Here is a 19,726-nt window from a genome sequence, read left to right on the forward strand (position 1 = left end):
GTTTTTTTCCTAAAATTCAGTTACTATTTTAATAGTCAGCTATAATTTAATAGTGGCCAAAACTGCCAGAAATGTCTTGGGTGATATCTCTGCTTTATTAAAAGATAACAGCTTCAAAGAGATTTACAGATCTACACCAGTTTTTGCTCTCTTGAAGTGAATACATTGCTTTTCTTATGGAAAGTCTTTTTTTAATGTATTACATTTAGCTAAATGCATTTCGAATTCATCTTTCCAAGGAAAAGCAACTCTAAATAAATCACTTCTGTTCTTTTGGACAGCATATACTGCAGCAGTGATTGAAAGTGTTTGCACAGAACTAGGGCAGAAAAAGAATGACTTTGCTGGGAAAATGTAAACAGTATAAACAAGCTTGGGAGACTAAGGCATATATGCATGACAGATAATTGTGAAAACAAAGCTGTGACTGAAAACGTGAAAATTTGGCCTTCCAGTTTTGCCCCTGATTCTAAAATAGGACAAAAAGTAATGCTAAAAACAAATACTCTAGTGGAAACAAATTTAACAAGATCATTTTATATTCTACTGCACTGGTTGTAAGGCTAATTTCTGCTGCTCTTTGTGCAAGTATATTACATTGAAAATATCAGAATATAAAATAAAAGATAATCAACACACTAGCATTACCAACATGAGTATAGCAAAGGAAAAAAATGAGTTTTGAACACCCATGGAAAGCTTTCTCCTTTTCCTTTTAAATATTGAAAGAAAATAGTATTCAAATGTGTTCAATTTAAAATATTAATACTTGTGACTTATGGTTTTCTAAACTAAGAAAGAGGCTTAGAATTAATTTATTTTGAAAGTGTCTTGTTAAAAGTATACATTCTCTCTGGATTTGATACGTTAGGAATAATAAAAGTCACGACGATATAGACAATTTTACATATACAAACACATATACTCTTCCAGGTTCATTTTACCACATAAAAGTTACTTGTTTGTCAACTCACATCTATTTTGATAATACAAGTATTCTTTCATTCTTTGACACAGGGGAATGAATGATATAGTTAGTTCCTTAGCTCTGCCAGTTTGCTATACAGACCGAAAATATCTCCCACTAACAGAGCAGTTACACGAGCAACTACGAAGCTGTTTTCAGTAAGTGCAAAGTTTAACCAAGGAAACTACTACATATGAAACCCAATGACATAACTACACCCGCTTTTGGAGCAGAGGTGACCAAAACACTGATGTAGAGCCAGTATCGTGTATATGCTCTATAGAAATGACAGCTAATCAGAAGCACAGAAGGAATTTTGTTCAAGAATGCTGTAAACACATTGGGAACAGATGGGAACAACTTCTTAAAGAGAAATTCTATTTTGCCTTCCTAACTGTAGGCTTTGACTTTTCACTGGAGAATTGCCTTCAATTTCTGTCATAAAGAGCTTATATTAAGTTTAGTATTTACTATAGAAGCAGCTAGATATACATTCTTAAAATATCACTGCATACATTTTATTATTAAAGATATATTCATAGCAGTATTTTTTTCCAAAGAACTTGAGCATTCAAAAAATTATAGAAATTATCACAAAATATCTGCCAGTAGATATACAACACCAATGATTGGATGATATCTGTAATCAGATTAAATAATTCCCTCAGCATAAAAATATACCCACATTTAGGGATATCCTGCCCTTTGACAGTCAGTGGAAAAACTCCCACTGCCTCTAACTGGGCCAGGACTTCAACAGTTGTCTTGTATCAGGAGAAGTCTAATCAAAGGGACAAACATTACATTCCTTAATGTAGGGCAAGGTTCTTGCTCATCAGGAATTCAGAGTACAGTAAAATTTGAGGTGAACAGGACTCACATAATACAATTTTTGAACTTTCAACCCATGTTTTATATTTACATGCATAGCTTTGTACACTAAAAATTGAAGCCAAACTGTTCAACATTGTTATCTGGTTATTGTCAATGCTTAATCTGCAAATTATACAGATTCTGGCCTCAATCCTGCAAACACATATATATCTAGCAAAACTGAATATGAGGGCATCCCACCACAACCTAAAAGTTACTTAAGAATAGCATAAAATAAGAAGCTAAATCATTTAGCATCTACTACATTCATCATTTCAACAAAACAAGCACTTTTAAGTGTCCTCTTGTTTGACTTAGTGCCAGTACTTAGTGCCTTTTGTGCTACAGATTTTCAAAGTAGGACAAAGAGCTTGGGATTGCTCCTGTATCTAGTGAAGTCAACAAGAACTGAGACAGACTCCAGAAGTAAATATGGTGGAAATACAGATCATTATTTTTAACTGAGCATTTCAGACAGGATATCACTGTGTGTCATGTGAAAGCAAACACAGAGATTCAGACCTGTTCTCATCCATATTTATCCAGACCTAGTGTGACTCCTTTGAATCTATTGAAAGGACCTCAGATTCAGACACAACAGTCTTTCAGCACATCACCAACCTGAGCAGGTTTAAATTGTTAAATAAGTTATTACTGCAAATGAATGACAATATCCCACAGTATGCACAATATGACTCAAAACATACTGTAGTGGTACTGTTGTAACAAGCGCAAAATCTGGCCCCCCATGTATTTAGATTAAGTTTATTAAGCAAGCGAGCAAAAAACCTCAGCTATTTGTTTTATTAGTTCAATCTCAGCCCCTCTAAAATATACAGATGACTAAATGGATCACTGCAGATCAAATCCAAGTGTGAGTTATGGCCCATACTCTTTCTTAACTATCCTTCAGAAATGAGAGTCCTTTTCTTGACTCTACGTATCCATTGCTTACTTACACACATAAGCAAACTAGCTGTAGCGAAGCTAAATTATGATGGTCCCATCATAATAATGAACGATAGTTGTAAAAACAGAGGATATTGCACCTACTTTGGAAAGCTAAGGAAGAAATAAGTGAGAAAACTCTTTACATTGGAAGGCAGGGAATCACACACTTCCCACTGTGCACACCACAATAGCTTCTCAAGGAGGTGGGACAGTCGACAATTACCTTCCAGTAAATCAGTTCGGGGTGTACGCACGTATGGAAAAATCTCAAACAGAAACACCCCAGCACACGAACAAGCTTCAGACTCAAGCTAACTTTTTTTCAAGCAAACAGAAAGTCCAAACAAAAGAGAAGCTGTATCTTTTAAGTCCTATAACTAGGACACACAAACCTAATTATGAAATAACTCAAATAGGATCTCTTTCCGGTATAATAACAGCAACAAGATTAAGAGAATACTCAGCAAGAAAAATCTACAACAGTTTATCACCTAATTCGTCCTCTCTTGAAAGAGCTCCAGCTCTACTGAATTGGTCTTAAGGACCCTTTTCAAACCAATAAGCCTCTAATTCTCTCCAGCTGCAAAGACAAAATTTGGTGAGCTGTTATTAGGGTTTTAGACAGAATCCTTTAAGTGTTGATCAGGGTATCACCCTTTCTACCTATCTACCATTGACTACTTCCTCAAGGACATATTATAACAACACAAGTTATAAAATCAGCTTGCTCACTAAAAATAAACGAAGACTTTTCCTCACAGCCCTCTCTCCCTGCAGATTACATATCACATGCTGAGGTTAGTGTAAAAGCACACACATACATAGCTCTTCCTTCTAGTATATCTAAAAATACATGCATTCAGATGACACAAAAATATTGTACTTAAATAAGACAGTGAAACTGTTTTGATCTGTACTCACCACACACACCTCTGGTGAAAATGGTTTCAGATAAATTCTTAGACAAACAGTTCGATTTCCCTTCTCAGTGAGGGAGAAAAGAGATGTTTCTTTCCCTCTCCCCCAGCCAAATAAGAGACCTACAGCCTGATCCCCTAGGTATAATCCAGTCACTGGAGCCTGGCGGCTGTAGTGGGAGAGGTGACTCCGCGCTGGGGAGAAGAGCTGCTCTGGGCAGAGTTGGGAGCGTTGTCAGATTGTAAGTGAGCAGCAGCACCAGCAGCAGCAGCGAAACATCAGAGCTTCCTGTTACATCACTGTGACCCCGCCTGCATCTAGTGTTAAGTTACTTTTCTTTCTCAGATGGCATATCCCAGGATAGCGAGGCTCTCCTAGTATTTCCAGACAAGAGCAGAGAGCTGCCTGGCTGCTGATGGTTACCATGTGCTATCTGACAGCATTGTTCCTGTTGAGAGACAGTTTACTTTCATCTTCTCCGAGATCGGCTGCAACTTGCCCTCCCAGACAAAAGCTAATGCTCTGAAACGAGTCAGAAAATACTCATTCTGTCTGACAGGAGGCCACAGAACTTGTCTTTTCACAATCAAGCCAGTAAGATTCTTTTTCCTCTTCAAACTAGATCCAGAGAAGTAAATCAGTTCAGACCTTTATTCAAAGACAAATAATATATGATAGCTGCATTCCTCCTTAATGTGAGTGACCTGATCCATCTTCGACAAAAACTGCAGAGACTGCATCGTATACCATACTGCAAATGCTGAGAAGCTATACTGGGAAATACTTCTATTCTTCAAATATAAAACTGCATTAAGGGTCAGACTCCAATTTTCAAATTCAAGCAAGTGCATAGTTTGAAGTGCCACCTTGTTTTTTTCTCAAGAAAAAAATATTGTATTTAAGTAAAATAGCCTTTGAAATATCAAGGGCAGAAAAAAGGCAGCAGCATTGTTATCATTGCTGAGCTCTAGCATGCAATTTTTTAAAGGCCAGTGATTTCAGAGCATCAATTATGAGCTGCCCAGTTTGGAAACTGACATAATTGAAAACAAGCTGGATTAAAGGAAATCTTTACAGTAGCTTCAAAAAATTTTACATCAGGACCTAAAAGTTTTTCTTTGCCAGCACTTATATCACTTGCTCTTTGTACATCAGATATCTGTGACAGATATAAACAGTCAGAATCTGCTCTCCAAATCAATGGACACTTGGAGCGTGCCCATGGTAATACCATGCTGAACAAATGGGAGTTCACTGAGCATTAAGCTTGAGTATTTTAAACACCCCTAACACTAGTAATCCCTACCTGAGGCCGGGGTTTCATAGGAAGTGCTCAGCATTCACGAATACTTAATTGGCTCATGAAACAAATATTTTTGCTTGGTCCTCACTGCCCGTTGCTCATCCACTCCTTTTACCAGCAGAAATGTTCGTTGAGCATGTTGTGAACTGGAGGATTAGGGAACTGGTCTGTCAATTGAAAATATTTTCTCTAAAAATGAAAAATAAAACAGCATTAAAACAAAACAAAACAAAAGCCAGGGTCAGGAAGGATTAGAAAAGAGGAAAGAGGGCCAGGAATACTTTAAATCTATATTGTCACTGGACAATACTAATTGTGAAATCACACTCTAAGGTCACTAAAAGAGCAGGCATATGACTTTAATACTTATTTGGCACATTCAAATATTGGTGCTTCTAGGATCTTACATCAGCAAGAGAATTGTTTCCGAGTTTTATAATCAGTGAAGAACTAAGAACTGGCACTCTAAATTTCTGTCAATGTAAACAGAAATAAACTAGGGATTAGATCTGATTTTGAACAATTTTAAGTAAATTAACTTCTCTGAAATAAACTGTGTCACTTCAGGTGGTGGAACTTCACTAGAAGTGAGCCCAGCTGCATTATTTTAGACCAGTTAGGTCTAGAATAGATAGACAGCAACACTGTACATAACACACCGCAACCTCGAAAATAACCCATGTGTTCCAGCCAAGCACACATGTTCAAGACAAGCTCAACATCTGAATCAGCCTGAAAGACTATTACACAGGCCAAGTTTGATTTGGCATGCAAAATGCAGTTGGGCTGGTGGGGTTTTCTTTTGGCAAATAAAATTTTCTTATAGTCTACTTATTTAGCTGTCATTGGGCCTTCCTTACACCTCCTCTTCAGGTACCTGAGACATCTCAGTTGGTGTAATTTGCACTTCAAGGACCAGAAAGGCCCCCACACTATTTTAACTCCCCCTTCCTCTGGCTGAAAGGCATGTAAATTACACCAATACAGCCTCTCTTGGTAACCAACAGTGTGGGCGGGAGCACTTCAAAAGGGATCTGAACGAGCACCGCTGACTGTACTTTAACCAAAGAAAGCTTAAGACAATGCCAAAAATCCCCACCGTAATTCCAGCTCTTACCCCGTTTTCATCTGTTCTGAAAAGCTCCGGAATAAACGTATTTTTGCTAGCAATGAGACTAACCAGAATCAGCTATAAGAATTCCTTTTCTGTGGCTGCGGCTATGACAGCGCTCTCCCCTGGTTATAACGGGGCCGTCGGAGGAGCCGGTGCTTCCCCGCGTTTCTTTCCGGACAGCCAGCACGGCGCAGCGGTTCGTGCTGCCGGCCGCGGCCGCAGGCTCCGCGCATCCCGACCTTGCTTGCTGGAGAGACGCAAAGCTCCCTCTGGCAACAGCCGGCACCTCCCAGCGCAGGGCTGCTGCGCGCCTTGTTTCGCCGTCCCGCCGGGGTGGCCCACGGCCCCGCGCCGCGCCGGGCGGCTGCTGCCCGCACCTACGGCGGCCGCGGCGGAGCCCCGCGGTGGCGCCCCCGCGCGGCGGGTTGGCGGCGCTGCGCTGCCACCTGGTGCGCGGCACGGGCGCGCTGCCGGAGCGGGCGCCCACCTTCAGGCCCGCGGCACTCCCAGGAGAAACGCGACACGGGCAGCTTCCTCTACCCCATTCGTAGGACCAGAAATACGGGGAGCACCTTATTTGTACGCCATTTCCTCTTGACACAAAATAAGCATGCCTACCTAACACACAGTCGATGAATGACAAAACAGTCACAGAAAAAGCATCCTGCTGACAGCATCCAAGCTTGGCTCACTACAGGTTCAAAAGAGATTATGGGATCAAAACCAAGGAAACCTCAGGAGCTCTGAGACTGCTAATATATGCCTAAGAATAAAATATTAGAGTGTATATTTATGCAGTCTTAATAACTATAAATATACATTCCATTTTATTCAACTATAAATACATATTCCACTTTATTAAATAAATATTCCAATACATATCCACTTCATTTTTCCCCATTCTTTTTCAAAAGAAGATAACACCAAAACAACCAGTCATAAAGCATAATCTTTACATCCTCTTTAATATGTTTGAAAGGTAGAATCTAGACAGATGAAGACATTCTCAAAATGTAAATAAATGCATTGGTTTTGAAAACGTAGATGGATTGGAGATGCAGGGAGAAATGCTAGCTCTAAAAGAAATGGAAAGAGAGGAGAATCAAGGGGTAGAAAGTAAAAGTAAAAAGGAAGGGCATACCAGGAAAAATGTGAGGAAAAAAAAAGTTGAATAAAAGACATCTTGAGTTCCTTCTCAGAGGTACTCTGCTTCACCATCTGCTTGGACTAAGGACACATACCGAGTTCATGCAGGTCAGATGATATGTGGAAACTCATCCAATCTCTGTAACTTCATTGCTTCAGCTTGTTGGCTCCCATCATACAATGTGGGAGAAATTTCACAGCACTGGGCTTATCTCCTCCAAAGCAACTGGGGTGGATTCTAGAACGAAAGGACTGAACGAAAGGGCTCTGGTCAATTCCAAGCACAGTCCCCGGTAACACACTGGCATAGCTTTACTTTCTGACCTCTTCACCATTCTGCTCTCTTATTCCCTATTTATTCCCTGTATATGTTCCATTTATTTCCCCATATGTATTCACCCTTTAACTCTCTTTGAGAACTGCGTACGTCTTCCTCTCGAGTTTGGCTGTTCTGCTGATATCGTGAAGACACACAAGTGAAACAAGGTGAATGAATATGAAAGGAATGAAATAAACTTCTGGATTTGATGAAGATACAATCAGATCACACTACAGTTTGGATTTTTTTACGGGAAAAACTAACTTGATAAACTGCAGAGCGATATGAAAACACAGTAGGAAGACAGAGCTGGCTAACTGGTATGGTGGCCAAACCCAGTGTACACACCAGGAAGAGTGTGCACTCTCAGATTAAACTTCTGATTATAATCCAATCAGTTCTTGTTTAGAGTCCACAAAAATTCCTAAGTTTTCAGGTCAGAAATACTAGCTTGATACTGGTTCTATTCTAGTTTGAGATGCCCAGGTTTCCTAAGAAACTCTGTTCTTCTATCTGCATTCATATACTCCATGAGGAACCTCTCTTGTTAAACATAGTTCTAAGGTCCGTGGACTTTGGGCAGATCTGCTTTCTGCGCGTAACAGATTTGGGGAAGAATACAATGGCTGCATTTCCAACAGTGAGGTGTCTCTTTCCTCATTGGTGAAAGTGATACATTTGACTGAATAGCAGTTGCAATAATTAGAGACAGTTTTTAAACTTACCAAAACAGACCTCTCAAACCAGACATCGACATAACATAACCAAACCATACTCATGGATGAACACCCACGGCAGGTCCATGTGTTCTGCTCACTGAACACAGGATCTATTTCATGAATGAGTACTTCATATTTTTAGTTTTTCCTCTATTTAAATACTATTTCTATTTTTTTTCTTTTAACTTAACTTCATAAGGGATAGTTACCTGTAAGTACTTCTCACCATTACAAACAGTATGATAGAGGAAGTTATGCTAGCTTCAACTGACAAAAATAAGCACCACCTTTACGAAATCAGTGGGAGACAAAGAAAATGGGAAGGGGAAAAGTCAGAAAATATTTCCAGGCCTTTTTCTAAACCCATTCTCTTCTGCCTGACCTTTACATCTATGTAGCTTGCCAGATCCATGAAAATCCTTTGTTTGAGACCAGACATAAGAAACACTACTAACATAGGATTAAAGATTTTTCCAATGGAACTGATGCTCTTGTTTGAACAGAAGGGGAACAGATTTCAAACATAAATATCTCATGAACTAATTGCTTCCCGCTAGCAACTAATCATGTCACTGGTCAGCCAAATAAGTAAGCAATCTAATTGCAAAGATTTTAAGGACGCATCATCCATATTAACAAAATGTTTTAAAACTTCAGTTTGCCATGTAAGATCAAATACACAGAAGAAAGAAAACCACACTGCTTAATGAATCTCAAACTTAGTACCAACACAGGGGAAAAAAACAACCCAAAACTAACCAAAAATCCTACTGCAGGCATGAACAGCTTTATACTCTTACATAGCTACAAGAAAAAGGAGAAATGTAGATAAAGTCAACAGCTGATTCTAGTCTTCATTCTCTTCGTACTGAGTAATAAGCCTAAAAGATGAAACCCTTCACAGTATTTTTTTGGGGTAGTTGAAACAGAGGAAATGATGAGGTGCCATTACCATATAGTTTTTTTTCTGTCACAGCAATGATGTAAGACATCCCTCAAATGATTTTTTGTTTAATCACTGCTAATACAAAATGAATGCACATGACATTTCTTTAGTATAGTGTAACTACAGGGTATGAGAGCATGGAGGTATACCTCTTTGTCTTGTCTTAGCTAGAGCAGTTCTAGATAAAGACTGCACAGTCCTTGGGAGCAACTGAGCCCACTCAGCAAGAAGAACCTGCCAGTTTGCAGGACAGCTCAGCAAGCAGGAGACTGAGAACAGAGAGCAGCCACACAGCCAGGTTTCAGAAGGGACAGAAAGGAGGAGTTTTTCCTGGATATCCAGGGTGCATTTTGTAGGTGTTGAGTCCAGGCAGTAAGGGACAATTTGCTGGAGCAAGAGGGAGCCTGAAGGAAAGAACCTGCCATGAAATTACACAGAGGGCATAAGAAGATCTGTATACAAAAAAAAAAATATAAATCTTTTATATCTATTCTGTCTCATTCAAAATACTGTTTTAGAAAGTTCATCATTCTAGTTTGTGTTCTAATAAAACCTAAAACTAGAGTTCACAAACCTCTGTTAGTGTTCTTAGTGGGACTGCTTTAAGAAATAGTGTGGGCAAACCGCCTCCCCTTCCCCCCAATCCCTGCAAGGCTTAGGTTCAGAGTCCTATCCCACGGAAAATAATGCCAGTTTTAGAGCTGCAGTCACAGCCATTGAAGACTTCCGAGCAGAGGACAGACCTTGAGAAACAGTTCTGCCCCAATACTTTTGTTCAGGCTTGATGCTGGGAAAAATCTTTCTCCTAAAGGAACAATGCTGCCAATAATGCAAAGTTATATAAATACGGGAGTTATCCAAATGTTGCACTCCTGCTGTTAAAGAATGGGTCTCATTTGCTTTTACGTGAAAGCTCTGGCAGCGTGGAAATGGGTTTCAGTAATTTTGCCAGCACAGCAGAAGATGCTTTAGTTTAATGTGAATCAAGCTCAAATATCTCAAAATCAAGCTAACAAATCCCGTATTTCTTTGTCAGTATGGCAGATCACAGATTTTAACATGGTGTGTAGGATTGTGCTGGCTAATAGGTAAAGATGAGTGACAGAAGGCAGTTAAGGAGCTGTGGCAAGTGTGCTGTTGACTCAGCTCTTGGCTGAATTTTGACTTTCTCTTTTGCTTTAACCTGAAACCAGAGACTAAGACTGAGCCACTGAGCTGCTGGAGAATCCAGCTCTCACATACCTCAGCTCTGTCTCCACTCCTAGACACATCACGCTATGTAGCAATTACGTAAGTTATAATCTTTATGGTAAGAAACCATGACAGTCCATGGGAAATGATAATGATAAGCATGGAAGATTAGACATTTTTGCTGCCTTCCTCATAACATTTCTACAAGAAAAGGTTCAGGCACCTCTGTATTCACCTTCATTCGGAGCCAGGCAGACACAAACCAGTATCAGTCTAGAAGCGAGGTAACCACATTAGTGTGAGGTTCAGCTCACTGGTAGGTCCTGCGTCTCTGGTACCTAATGCGCCAAAGCGGCTCCTGCTTTAGGAGGCCGTGTACAGTACTGTGCTAAGGCAGTTGCTATGCAACAAGTAGGAGGATCTGGGAGCGGTTTAAACCGTGAGCTCTCCACTTGTCTGCAACGACAAATTCAGGCTGGTCCAAGCACATTGCTCCTGCACAGTGCAGCTCACGTCTACAGATTCTACTCCTGGTCCATGGTATAGAGAACATACCTGGAGAGTAAGGTCAATAAACAATGTTGAATCGGAACTGGAAGGTGTCAAACTGGAACTGAAAATGGCAGTTAATGACACCAAATTAATTGTGTGTGGAGAAATGACACTACTGCTCTTCAGCAGTCTATGACGTTTACAGATGTCCCCTGTGAGAACTGCAGTTGTCCAATTCACAAAGCTACTCCATTGTAAGTCCATGGTACTCATACATTTTATATGAGAAGACTGTACATAAATAAGCTTTGGTGTACATTTCAGTTTCATGAGCATTTTTCAAATCAGACTTAATAGATTTTAAACTAAAAGAGTTGCAAAAGAACGTAGGCACCAGAAATATGACTATGATAGAACTTCTACATAAAAATCCCTGACTTCTACTTATCCCCTCAATCTTTAGAATGCATAAATATTTCCATTTTCAGCAGTAAAGCTTAGTCTCTTTGTGGAGTTAGTCCAAAGATCATCAGGCACATTAAAAAACCATATGTTTTCTGAAATCTCACATGCAATTTGTAGTGCATATACAAAGGTAGATTAATATAATCGATCATGAATTATTCTGACATTGCTGTCCTTGCCCCCTGCTATAGTATCTGAGTCCCTCGCATCCTTTCAGATATGCACACCTATAACAAATGGCAGTGTCATTATTCTCAGCAGTCTTAAACATAAACAGAAAATATGATATATAAAAAAAGGTTTTTAGCAACAAAGAAGACATGAGAAAATGTCTTGATATCTTTTGTTTCATTGGCAGCAGGAACTTTTGAGAATGTTATTAGGAAACTAATTATCTTTTTTCCTTTCCTTTAAAAAATCTCGTTATAAAAGATTTACCCAAGATCAGAGAGGTGCTTTAGAGAGAGGTAGGGATTTGGCCCATGTTTCGTGTCTGTCTTTTAAAAGAAAAAAATCTTTAATTGGAGGGTAAATGTAATGTTATCTCTAAAGCAACTGTACTTATTTCTTGATCTATGAATGGAATTTGTTCTGCTTTAGGCAAGATTTAAATATGTTATTTCTGGAAATTACGAATTACTGGCCATGAGTTTACTTCAGTAACAAGGATAAGCTCAATGACCCCAGCAAATACATTCAAAAATCATGATAAATATCCGTAAATGTCACATTTGTACACAAAATGTAAACGTCACATCACTTTACACACTTACAACTTGAACATTCTCTTTATGGTCTTGGTGGGTTGATTCAGATCTCACATTCATTTTACAGTAATGTATTTCTATGCACTTCAGTGGAGTTACATCTAGCTTGCATGACCTAAAAGAAATCCAATTAAAAACAAACTCAATGCCTATTTCCTCTTCTCAGTAAGAGTCCTTTCTCTAAATCTAAGGTTGAAATAATCACACTTGACAAGTGATTATTTTTTGACAAGCATTATGCTTTTTTTAGCACAAAAACAGGCTTCAGGAAAGAATAATGGGGCAATAAAGTAAAACTGAATCCTGCCTACTTTTTAATCATTGAGTTATACACCCACACAGTCTATTCTGTCCTGTTTCAGCTCTGGTACATATGTACAGTTAAATTGCATTTTAACAGCCCTTACCAAAGTAAAAGGTAATGTTTATTAAAATGAATGAGGAATACATAATAAAAATATAAGCAACTTAATAACATGTAATCAAAACAATCAGTACAGTAAATATATATAAATGGTACACATTTGAGGCTTTCATTCACAGATGAGTAGTAGTAGGATACTTCACATTTCTATAAAGATCAGTTATATTCTTTCAGTGATGATTTCATCTCCCACAACTTTTACTGACTGTTTCTTTCTTTTCTTCTTGATTTTTATTAATCTTCTTTCACTTTTTTTTTTAATGAATCCTAAAGGTAAAATGAAGAAAGTAAGTTTAGATGCTGTATGACTAACATACCCAAGATTATCTGAAATAAGAAAGAGAAAAGTCTTATTTTCAAGGAACATTCTGAAAATAAGAAAAAAGAACATTCTGTCTTACCTAAAGTCTTCATATGCCTGACCAATGCCTGGTTGTCTTATTTCTGTCCTTGTACATAGTCTTTTACTGTCGATCTTTTTCTCTCTAGCTCTGTCTCTCCTCTGATTATCATTCACACTATTCTAAAACTCTATTACATTTTAGCAGGCCAATAGTGATTTTCACAAGTTGCAAGAATGTTTCAGCCCCTATCTTGCATAATGTTTACGTCTTGTAAACATAAAGCCTGTGGCAATATCAGAAGCCATACCTTTCTTGCAGATGCTCAAACATGATTTTCTGGAGGTGAAATTATTTTCATTCCCACCACAACCACTGTAGTTAAATGGGCGACATTTTCCTGTTGAGTGGTTGTAGAAAAATCTTCTCTCTTTGGCTCTACAAAGTCCTCTGTCCATAGGGGTCATGCACAAAGAAGGGATAGGGGGTGGTTCTAGGAATATCAAGAAAAACAAGGTTAGAGACAACACTGCAGTTTACCACTTATTTCAGTACTGCAAATAGTTTACTGGACATGTAAAATATGTACAATGGATATGCAAAAATACAAAAACATTTCTGTAATGACAATATTACATACGAGATTTGAAGCTCACAGAACTTCAAAATTTATATGAAATTTAATGGCAAATTTAATTCTGTCCACTTGCAAATCCACAATACTTTACATAAGCATCTGTCATTTTATGACTACAAAAAATACTGGAGCAAATATCCTTGCTTTGAAGTCCAAGAGCCAATGAAAGCTTACCTGAGAGCAGGATTCGTTTCCTACATATTTAGTGATAAAATTACTAGTTCTGTAGTAGGAGATAATATCAAAATTCATTTAGAGAAGTGTCAAGTGAACGCTTTGTAAAAAGGGAAATTAAATTAAACCTAGACAGCTTTAAAAATACGGTAAATATTTATGATAGTTAATGAAGTGATTTTTCCTAATTGCTGTTAGGCATTTTGAAATCAGAGAGAAGGTGAAAGCAACCAGCATTTCTGATGTAGTATTCAGTACCTTAATGTAGGTCTTTTTGTATGAATATGGAAAGCTTGACCTAAGCTTAGTACTAGAAGTTGTGCTATTGGAAAACTCTGAGCAATCGGCACAAGAAAGCCTGTAGCTGGCAGCCTAACAAAAGATCAAAGCTGAAGAGTAAGTGCACTAAGCAACTGAAATGCTGTTGCTCTAGTGCTGCTGTGAGGTTTTCTCAGTTCCAAGGCGAGGGTGATGTTTTGTTACTTCAGTGTTGCTGCAAGTGAAAGTGTGAGAACTGAAACACTGGAAGATGAACCTGAGTTATCTAAACTATCTGGGCACTGGAACAAGTTCAAGAAGCTCACCCATGCCAGAATCCCAAAACCTGGAGAAACCCCATCATCTATCACCCTGGAGTGACTCAAGCTGACTCCATACGCAAAATTAGAACTGATTCATTTGCTGTACGAGAAGCAAGAAACTGAATGTGAGCCTTTATATCATATGTTATTAGGCGTCCAAGAGGGTGCCGTTTTTCTTCAAGGAGCAGTAGAGTTGAGATATCTGAGGTCTGAACACGTAAAAGGAAAATGTGAGGCTAGGTGGATGGCCTTCTTAAAGTTACAAAGCCAGGTAGCTGGCAAAACTGGTTCAAGGGAAAGACCAAGTGAAAATTTTAAGCAATAACTTGGGTTATAACAGAGCTGAAGGCATCCTGTTGTCGGAAGAGAAAAAGTAGGAACCAGATGAGTGGCTGAAAGCAGTAAGTTATGAATTAACTTGCTCTATCCAAGAGGTTGACAAGAAAATATCCAAAAGAACATGCTAAATTTTACTTGTCTTACGCATATTGTAACAGCTGAGAAAGGATGGTCTGCTAAGTATAATAACTGAACTGGCATGGTGAAAAAGCGTGAAGAATTGCTGTGAAAAAAACAGAACACTAATTTGTGGAAAAATAAGACAGCAAAATGAAATTATTAATATATTTGAAGCCCTATTAGCAACATTATACTATTCAAAAAGAATCCTAAAAATGCAAAAACTGAGTCATGAATTGGTATTTCAAGACAAATTAAGTGAGTTTCAGGTTATAAAATAAGCACTTACCAATTTCTTTTTTGTATCTGTGACATAAACAAGGAGGTTCACTCCCTGTCCAGAGAGTGCCCACAGTGTAACACAATGTATATTAAATCTAATATTTTTTACTATACCAGCTGTAACTGATAACTGTCATGTCTAGAACTAACTTCATCTAGACACTGGCTGGAGAAGATGTTAGCCTTCAAAGCATATGTTCAGCAGCATTAAAGGAAAATATACTTACCTATTTTAACCTGAGAATTTGTGAACCTAAAAAGAACAGAATAGAAAGGCTTGCCAGTGGTGAAAGGGGCAAATGGCATGGGTTTGCTAATTATTCAGTAGAATTTAAACATATATTTTGTAATACAAATTACTTATCTGGTATGTAGACTTTCCAGAGAGACTCCAGAGTCCCCTCATGAAGTTCTCACCTTGACAGTATGTCTTAGGAGGTAGTGGTGTAATTACTGACGAATAAGGACTACCTATGCACTACATATGTACATCTTTCTAAAAACTATGTTGTTCTTTGTCTAGGTCACTAATAAGGTAAGTGCCCCACACATCGAAACACTATTTCTGTTGAACTTTCTCATATTTAAAATATCTGCATATTCTTTATATTCACAGAAGCAGCCAGCCCATGAAGAAAGCCTCTTATTTTTGCCATGTAGCAACCATTTTTCCAACAAAACTCTATATTAAAATAAAAAAGAAACAAGATTTATCATAATTTCCTGTCTGGTGAGGATCATAAAAATTACAAATTGATTTTAATATATTGATCAGTTAAAGACTTGTTAACTTGAAACTACGGTAAATATAAAATACGTACTATGTAGTGCCCAGCCCACCACCTTCATTGACAGGATTGCCCAGAAACCTGTGAGCGAATATGTTAACATATGTACTGGGTGCTTACGTATTCAATAGGCCCAAATGAATTTTCTTTGCTCAGCCCCAGCTTCTACCAATGTACTTAAGCATATAATGCTACAGTAATTTTAGATAATACATCTGTTTCTGAGTTTCTCTGTCAAATGTTTTGGTTTTACAAACTCATTTTTCTGGCAGTTTTTGAAATGTTTTATCTCCTGCTATTTCTATGAAAAAAAATCTATTTTTGAAAAAAATATATTTTTATGAAAAAAAATTCTTTTTTAAAGAAACAAACAAATCCCACCACCCACAAAACTACACAGACAGGAAGGGCTATGAACCAAGAGCAGTAAAAAAATGACCATCCACACCACACAACCAGAATTGTTTTACCCTAATCTAATCACTACAGGTCTATGAATGAATTACTAGTGTTAACTTTATTAAGAAAGTATTTCGGACAGAAATTTTATTTCATTTCACTTTTTTCTCAACTTAGATTACATTTCAGCTATACTATTTTCACATTATCTTGTTACATAACTCATTACATTACATAAATCATTACATGCTGACATCAATTGGATCAAATGAACCCCCAAATTAATAAATGTAAAGAAATGCTTTCCAACTTATTTAATACATTCGCCCATCCCCTCACCCTCCACTTTGATGCAATTTCTACAGAAATCAAGCATGTATTTACACTGACAGCAACAGGCTTAAATATGCTGTCTTCACCCCTTGTCTTCACGCTATTCTGTTTATTCAAGTATCTGATTTTAAACAGATCTTAAATATTCAATAGCAAGCTCATAAATTTTTTTCCATGAATATTAGCCAAAAAAATATGTGACATAACTCAGCTCATAAACAGGCGGGGGGGGGGGGGGAATATATTTTCTTCTATTCCTATAAGCAAGGGACAAATGAAAGCTTCCAAGCTGAACTGGTTAAAGATTTTCCAAGTGAAAAGTTTTCTTTCAGAAAATGTTGATACAATGAAATACAAAGGATTACTCAGAAACATGCCAATTTTATCAAAACTTTTGAAGGAGATTAGGCCTTGGAACACATCTCAAGTGGGGCTTGGGAACTGGAATTCCCACCACTAGCTCTGCAGGAGCTTTCCAGATGGCCTTCAAGTTTTACAACAGCAAAAGACAGTGTAGATCTTTCTGTTCCTTCTTTTTCTTGACAGTGCAGATGTTTGGACTGATTTTGGTTTAGTGAGAGAATACGATCCAAAACTGCAATATTTGATACTTTGTTTCTGAAAAATTAGATAAACCAATCATATGAAATAAGTGGCAGATACAAAAAGGCTGTTGTCAATGTTACCCTTCATTGCTACCTAGGCAACCTTTAAACGTCTATGGTTTAATATTAATTCTTCTAATACAGCCTCTGCTTGAATGCCCTCTGTGGTGTGCACAGATGACATGATCATACTTCAGAATCTCTGATACATGCACATTCAGATTTATTTTATAGACTTCTACTTATCGAAAACAATCCCAACCCTGCACTGCAACAATAAACATTCTCCCTCAGACTTACCTGGGTTTGAGACATGTGATAATGAACTGTTAATTGATCGTAGTACAAAAGAAGTTCAAAATGATCTTCATGAGCTAGATAACATACAATGCTTACTGAATTCTCTTCTCCTAGTCACAAGAGTGTGACATTCATAAAGCTTTCAGATTTACTGCAAGATTTTTGATGTATGCAGGCTTCAGTTTCTCATTTCTGGTTGCAGCAAAGAATAAAATAAAAGAATCTTCAAGTAGACAAAGCTGTTACAAAAATAGTCATCTGCACTTGACAGTTCTCTACAGCTACAAAGTGGTAAAGATCCATTATCTCAAATACAGTTGTGTTAATTTATATCAGCAAAAGGTCTGGCCCCGACTTTGAGGACTATTAACAGGAATGGAGTCTGTGTGCCATTCCATACTCACGGAGTTGAAAATTGACTTTTGATCCCGTATCCTGTTTATATTTCACAAGTCAAATGTGGAGTATAGCACTGGTAATTTCCCACACAGGTAATTTCCTTCGTTTAATCTCAAAACGGAAGGTTTGATATTTGGGTTCACTTTCTCTAACTTCCCCAGAATAAAAGCTTAGATCTTCCAGGAGAATCACGCCAGAACAGTCTTCATTTTCTGCAGGATGTTCACTGCTAAGTAACAGAACTAGAAGTTCCATGTTATATGTAGAAAGAAGAAATTAGTTTCATTTGGCCATGGAGGAATTTAATTTTCTGAAGATCAAGAACTTTGTTGGAAATCTATTAATCTGATATCCTTACAGAGTTATACTTACCACCAATAATCTGCATTTTTTCTAGAAATCAAGATGAAATAACATTTCAATTGCAAGGTAAGGTATCCTGTAAGGGACAACTCCTTCCAATTTTTGATTTATTTAAAAAAAGAGAACACACAGGCTGATGTACATGTAAAAAGATCTTATGGCAGCAGACCGGCTACTTTGCCTGTGCTCGAGAAGATGGGAATCAGCCATTCCATCTCAGACAGTCCATCCTGACCTCATGTATGCACAGGCCTCGTTGAGTGTTGTGGGGAGTCACAGTGCACATTTGTGTGAGATGGCTCTACCTTGCAACATCAGTTTACACCTCTACCCTGTAGTAATAGCAGGATTGGAAGCTCTGTTCTCCACAGCTCTCTGGAGAATATCCATTATCTGTGCTGGCCCTATCCTCTCCTCTCCCTGAAATGGGATGGCAGAAATCCCAGGATCTTAGCCCATCCCAGCAGTCTGAAAGGTTCAGGCTGATTAACAAAATGGCAGTAAGCGGCTGCATGGGGGCAGGTGGCTGCAGGACGGACAAAGGTTATATAGTCCCACACTTCTGTGGGCAGAAAAGTGAGGAATCTTCAGATTTTCCCTTGAAACTCATTGGTCCTTCCAAGGCCACGTTTCTTTCCTGAGCCATTCAACTATACTGACTCCATGCACCATTAGTCCCCCAGCCTTTCTCCTGCCAACCTCCTAGCCGCCTGTCCTTCTCTTACCTTCATCTCTCCTTCCCAAAATCTGCTCTGCCAGAAAATTCAGTAATGCTGATACCACCAAGAACCCTTCATTTTCAGTTTCCTCTGAGAAAACATAGTGAAACATGCCCTTTTTCTTGTATAGGTTAGTTATGTTGGGGATTTGGGGGTTGATATTATGAGGAAATACCCTCAAGGAATGTGTATGCTATTATGTCCTTACACTTATCACCAGGCCTTAAATCACGCAAATATTTTGAGTAAAATAAGCTTCCAAAAGCTTCACTGCTCTACATTAAGGTATTTTAATAACAGAGTGCATTGGTGCTTTGTATGTTGCAAACAAATACCCAACTGTCACAGAAACTTACCTCAACCCAAAAGTGCCTGTGACCACAATGCATGCAAAAACCAGAATACAACACACATTCAAGTTTCATTAGACATATCTTTCTAAGCAAAGAGCACAGAAATGTTGTCCTGCATCTCCTTGTGTTATAGATCATATAAAAGATAAAAGCCTTAATGAATCTGCAAGCCATCACTCAATCCCCAAAAGTACAAGTAAGTGTAAATGCAAAAAACCAACAGAAATACTTGGTAGGAATGCTCAGTCTCTTTCCAACTGTTTCTTGTTTCCTCTTGCACAACTGTGGATCATAAAAATGACATGCCTCAAATTCAATCACCCTTTATAGTGTCGGCAAACACAAGCGGTCTATAGCGTACAGCCCCCAGCTACAGAAACAGTTAAAAACTAGCCTCT

At 38.2% G+C, this 19,726-nt stretch overlaps 2 protein-coding genes across 9 annotated transcripts in view; both read right to left on the reverse strand.

The window, feature by feature from the left end:
• Positions 1-6,533, reverse strand: part of CALCRL (calcitonin receptor like receptor) — a 71,050-nt gene extending 64,517 nt beyond the window's left edge. Inside the window, exons 1-2 of one of the 5 annotated variants that reach the window (XM_064515051.1) lie at positions 6,193-6,533; positions 5,016-5,201 (exon numbers count right to left, since the gene is read on the reverse strand). The gene's annotated coding sequence lies outside the window, so the exon portion shown is untranslated. Of the gene's footprint in view, positions 1-3,712; positions 4,988-5,015; positions 5,202-6,129 lie in introns of those variants that run through there. The other 4 variants (XM_064515050.1, XM_064515052.1, XM_026110262.2 and 1 more) reach the window with 4 other exon arrangements.
• Positions 6,534-11,191: 4,658 nt separating this feature from the next.
• Positions 11,192-19,726, reverse strand: part of TFPI (tissue factor pathway inhibitor) — an 81,292-nt gene continuing 72,757 nt past the window's right edge. For 3 of the 4 annotated variants that reach the window (XM_026094811.2, XM_026094510.2, XM_026094734.2), the window contains 2 exons: positions 13,247-13,429; positions 11,192-12,862 (listed from right to left, as the gene is read on the reverse strand). In XM_026094811.2, the coding sequence (XP_025950596.1) occupies positions 12,756-12,862; positions 13,247-13,429 (290 nt within the window). In that variant the 3' untranslated portion in view covers positions 11,192-12,755. Of the gene's footprint in view, positions 12,863-13,246; positions 13,430-16,386; positions 19,611-19,726 lie in introns of those variants that run through there. The other variant, XM_026095037.2, reaches the window with a different exon arrangement.

Source organism: Dromaius novaehollandiae, chromosome 7 (assembly GCF_036370855.1).
Source record: "Dromaius novaehollandiae isolate bDroNov1 chromosome 7, bDroNov1.hap1, whole genome shotgun sequence".
Classification (NCBI taxonomy): domain Eukaryota; kingdom Metazoa; phylum Chordata; class Aves; order Casuariiformes; family Dromaiidae; genus Dromaius; species Dromaius novaehollandiae.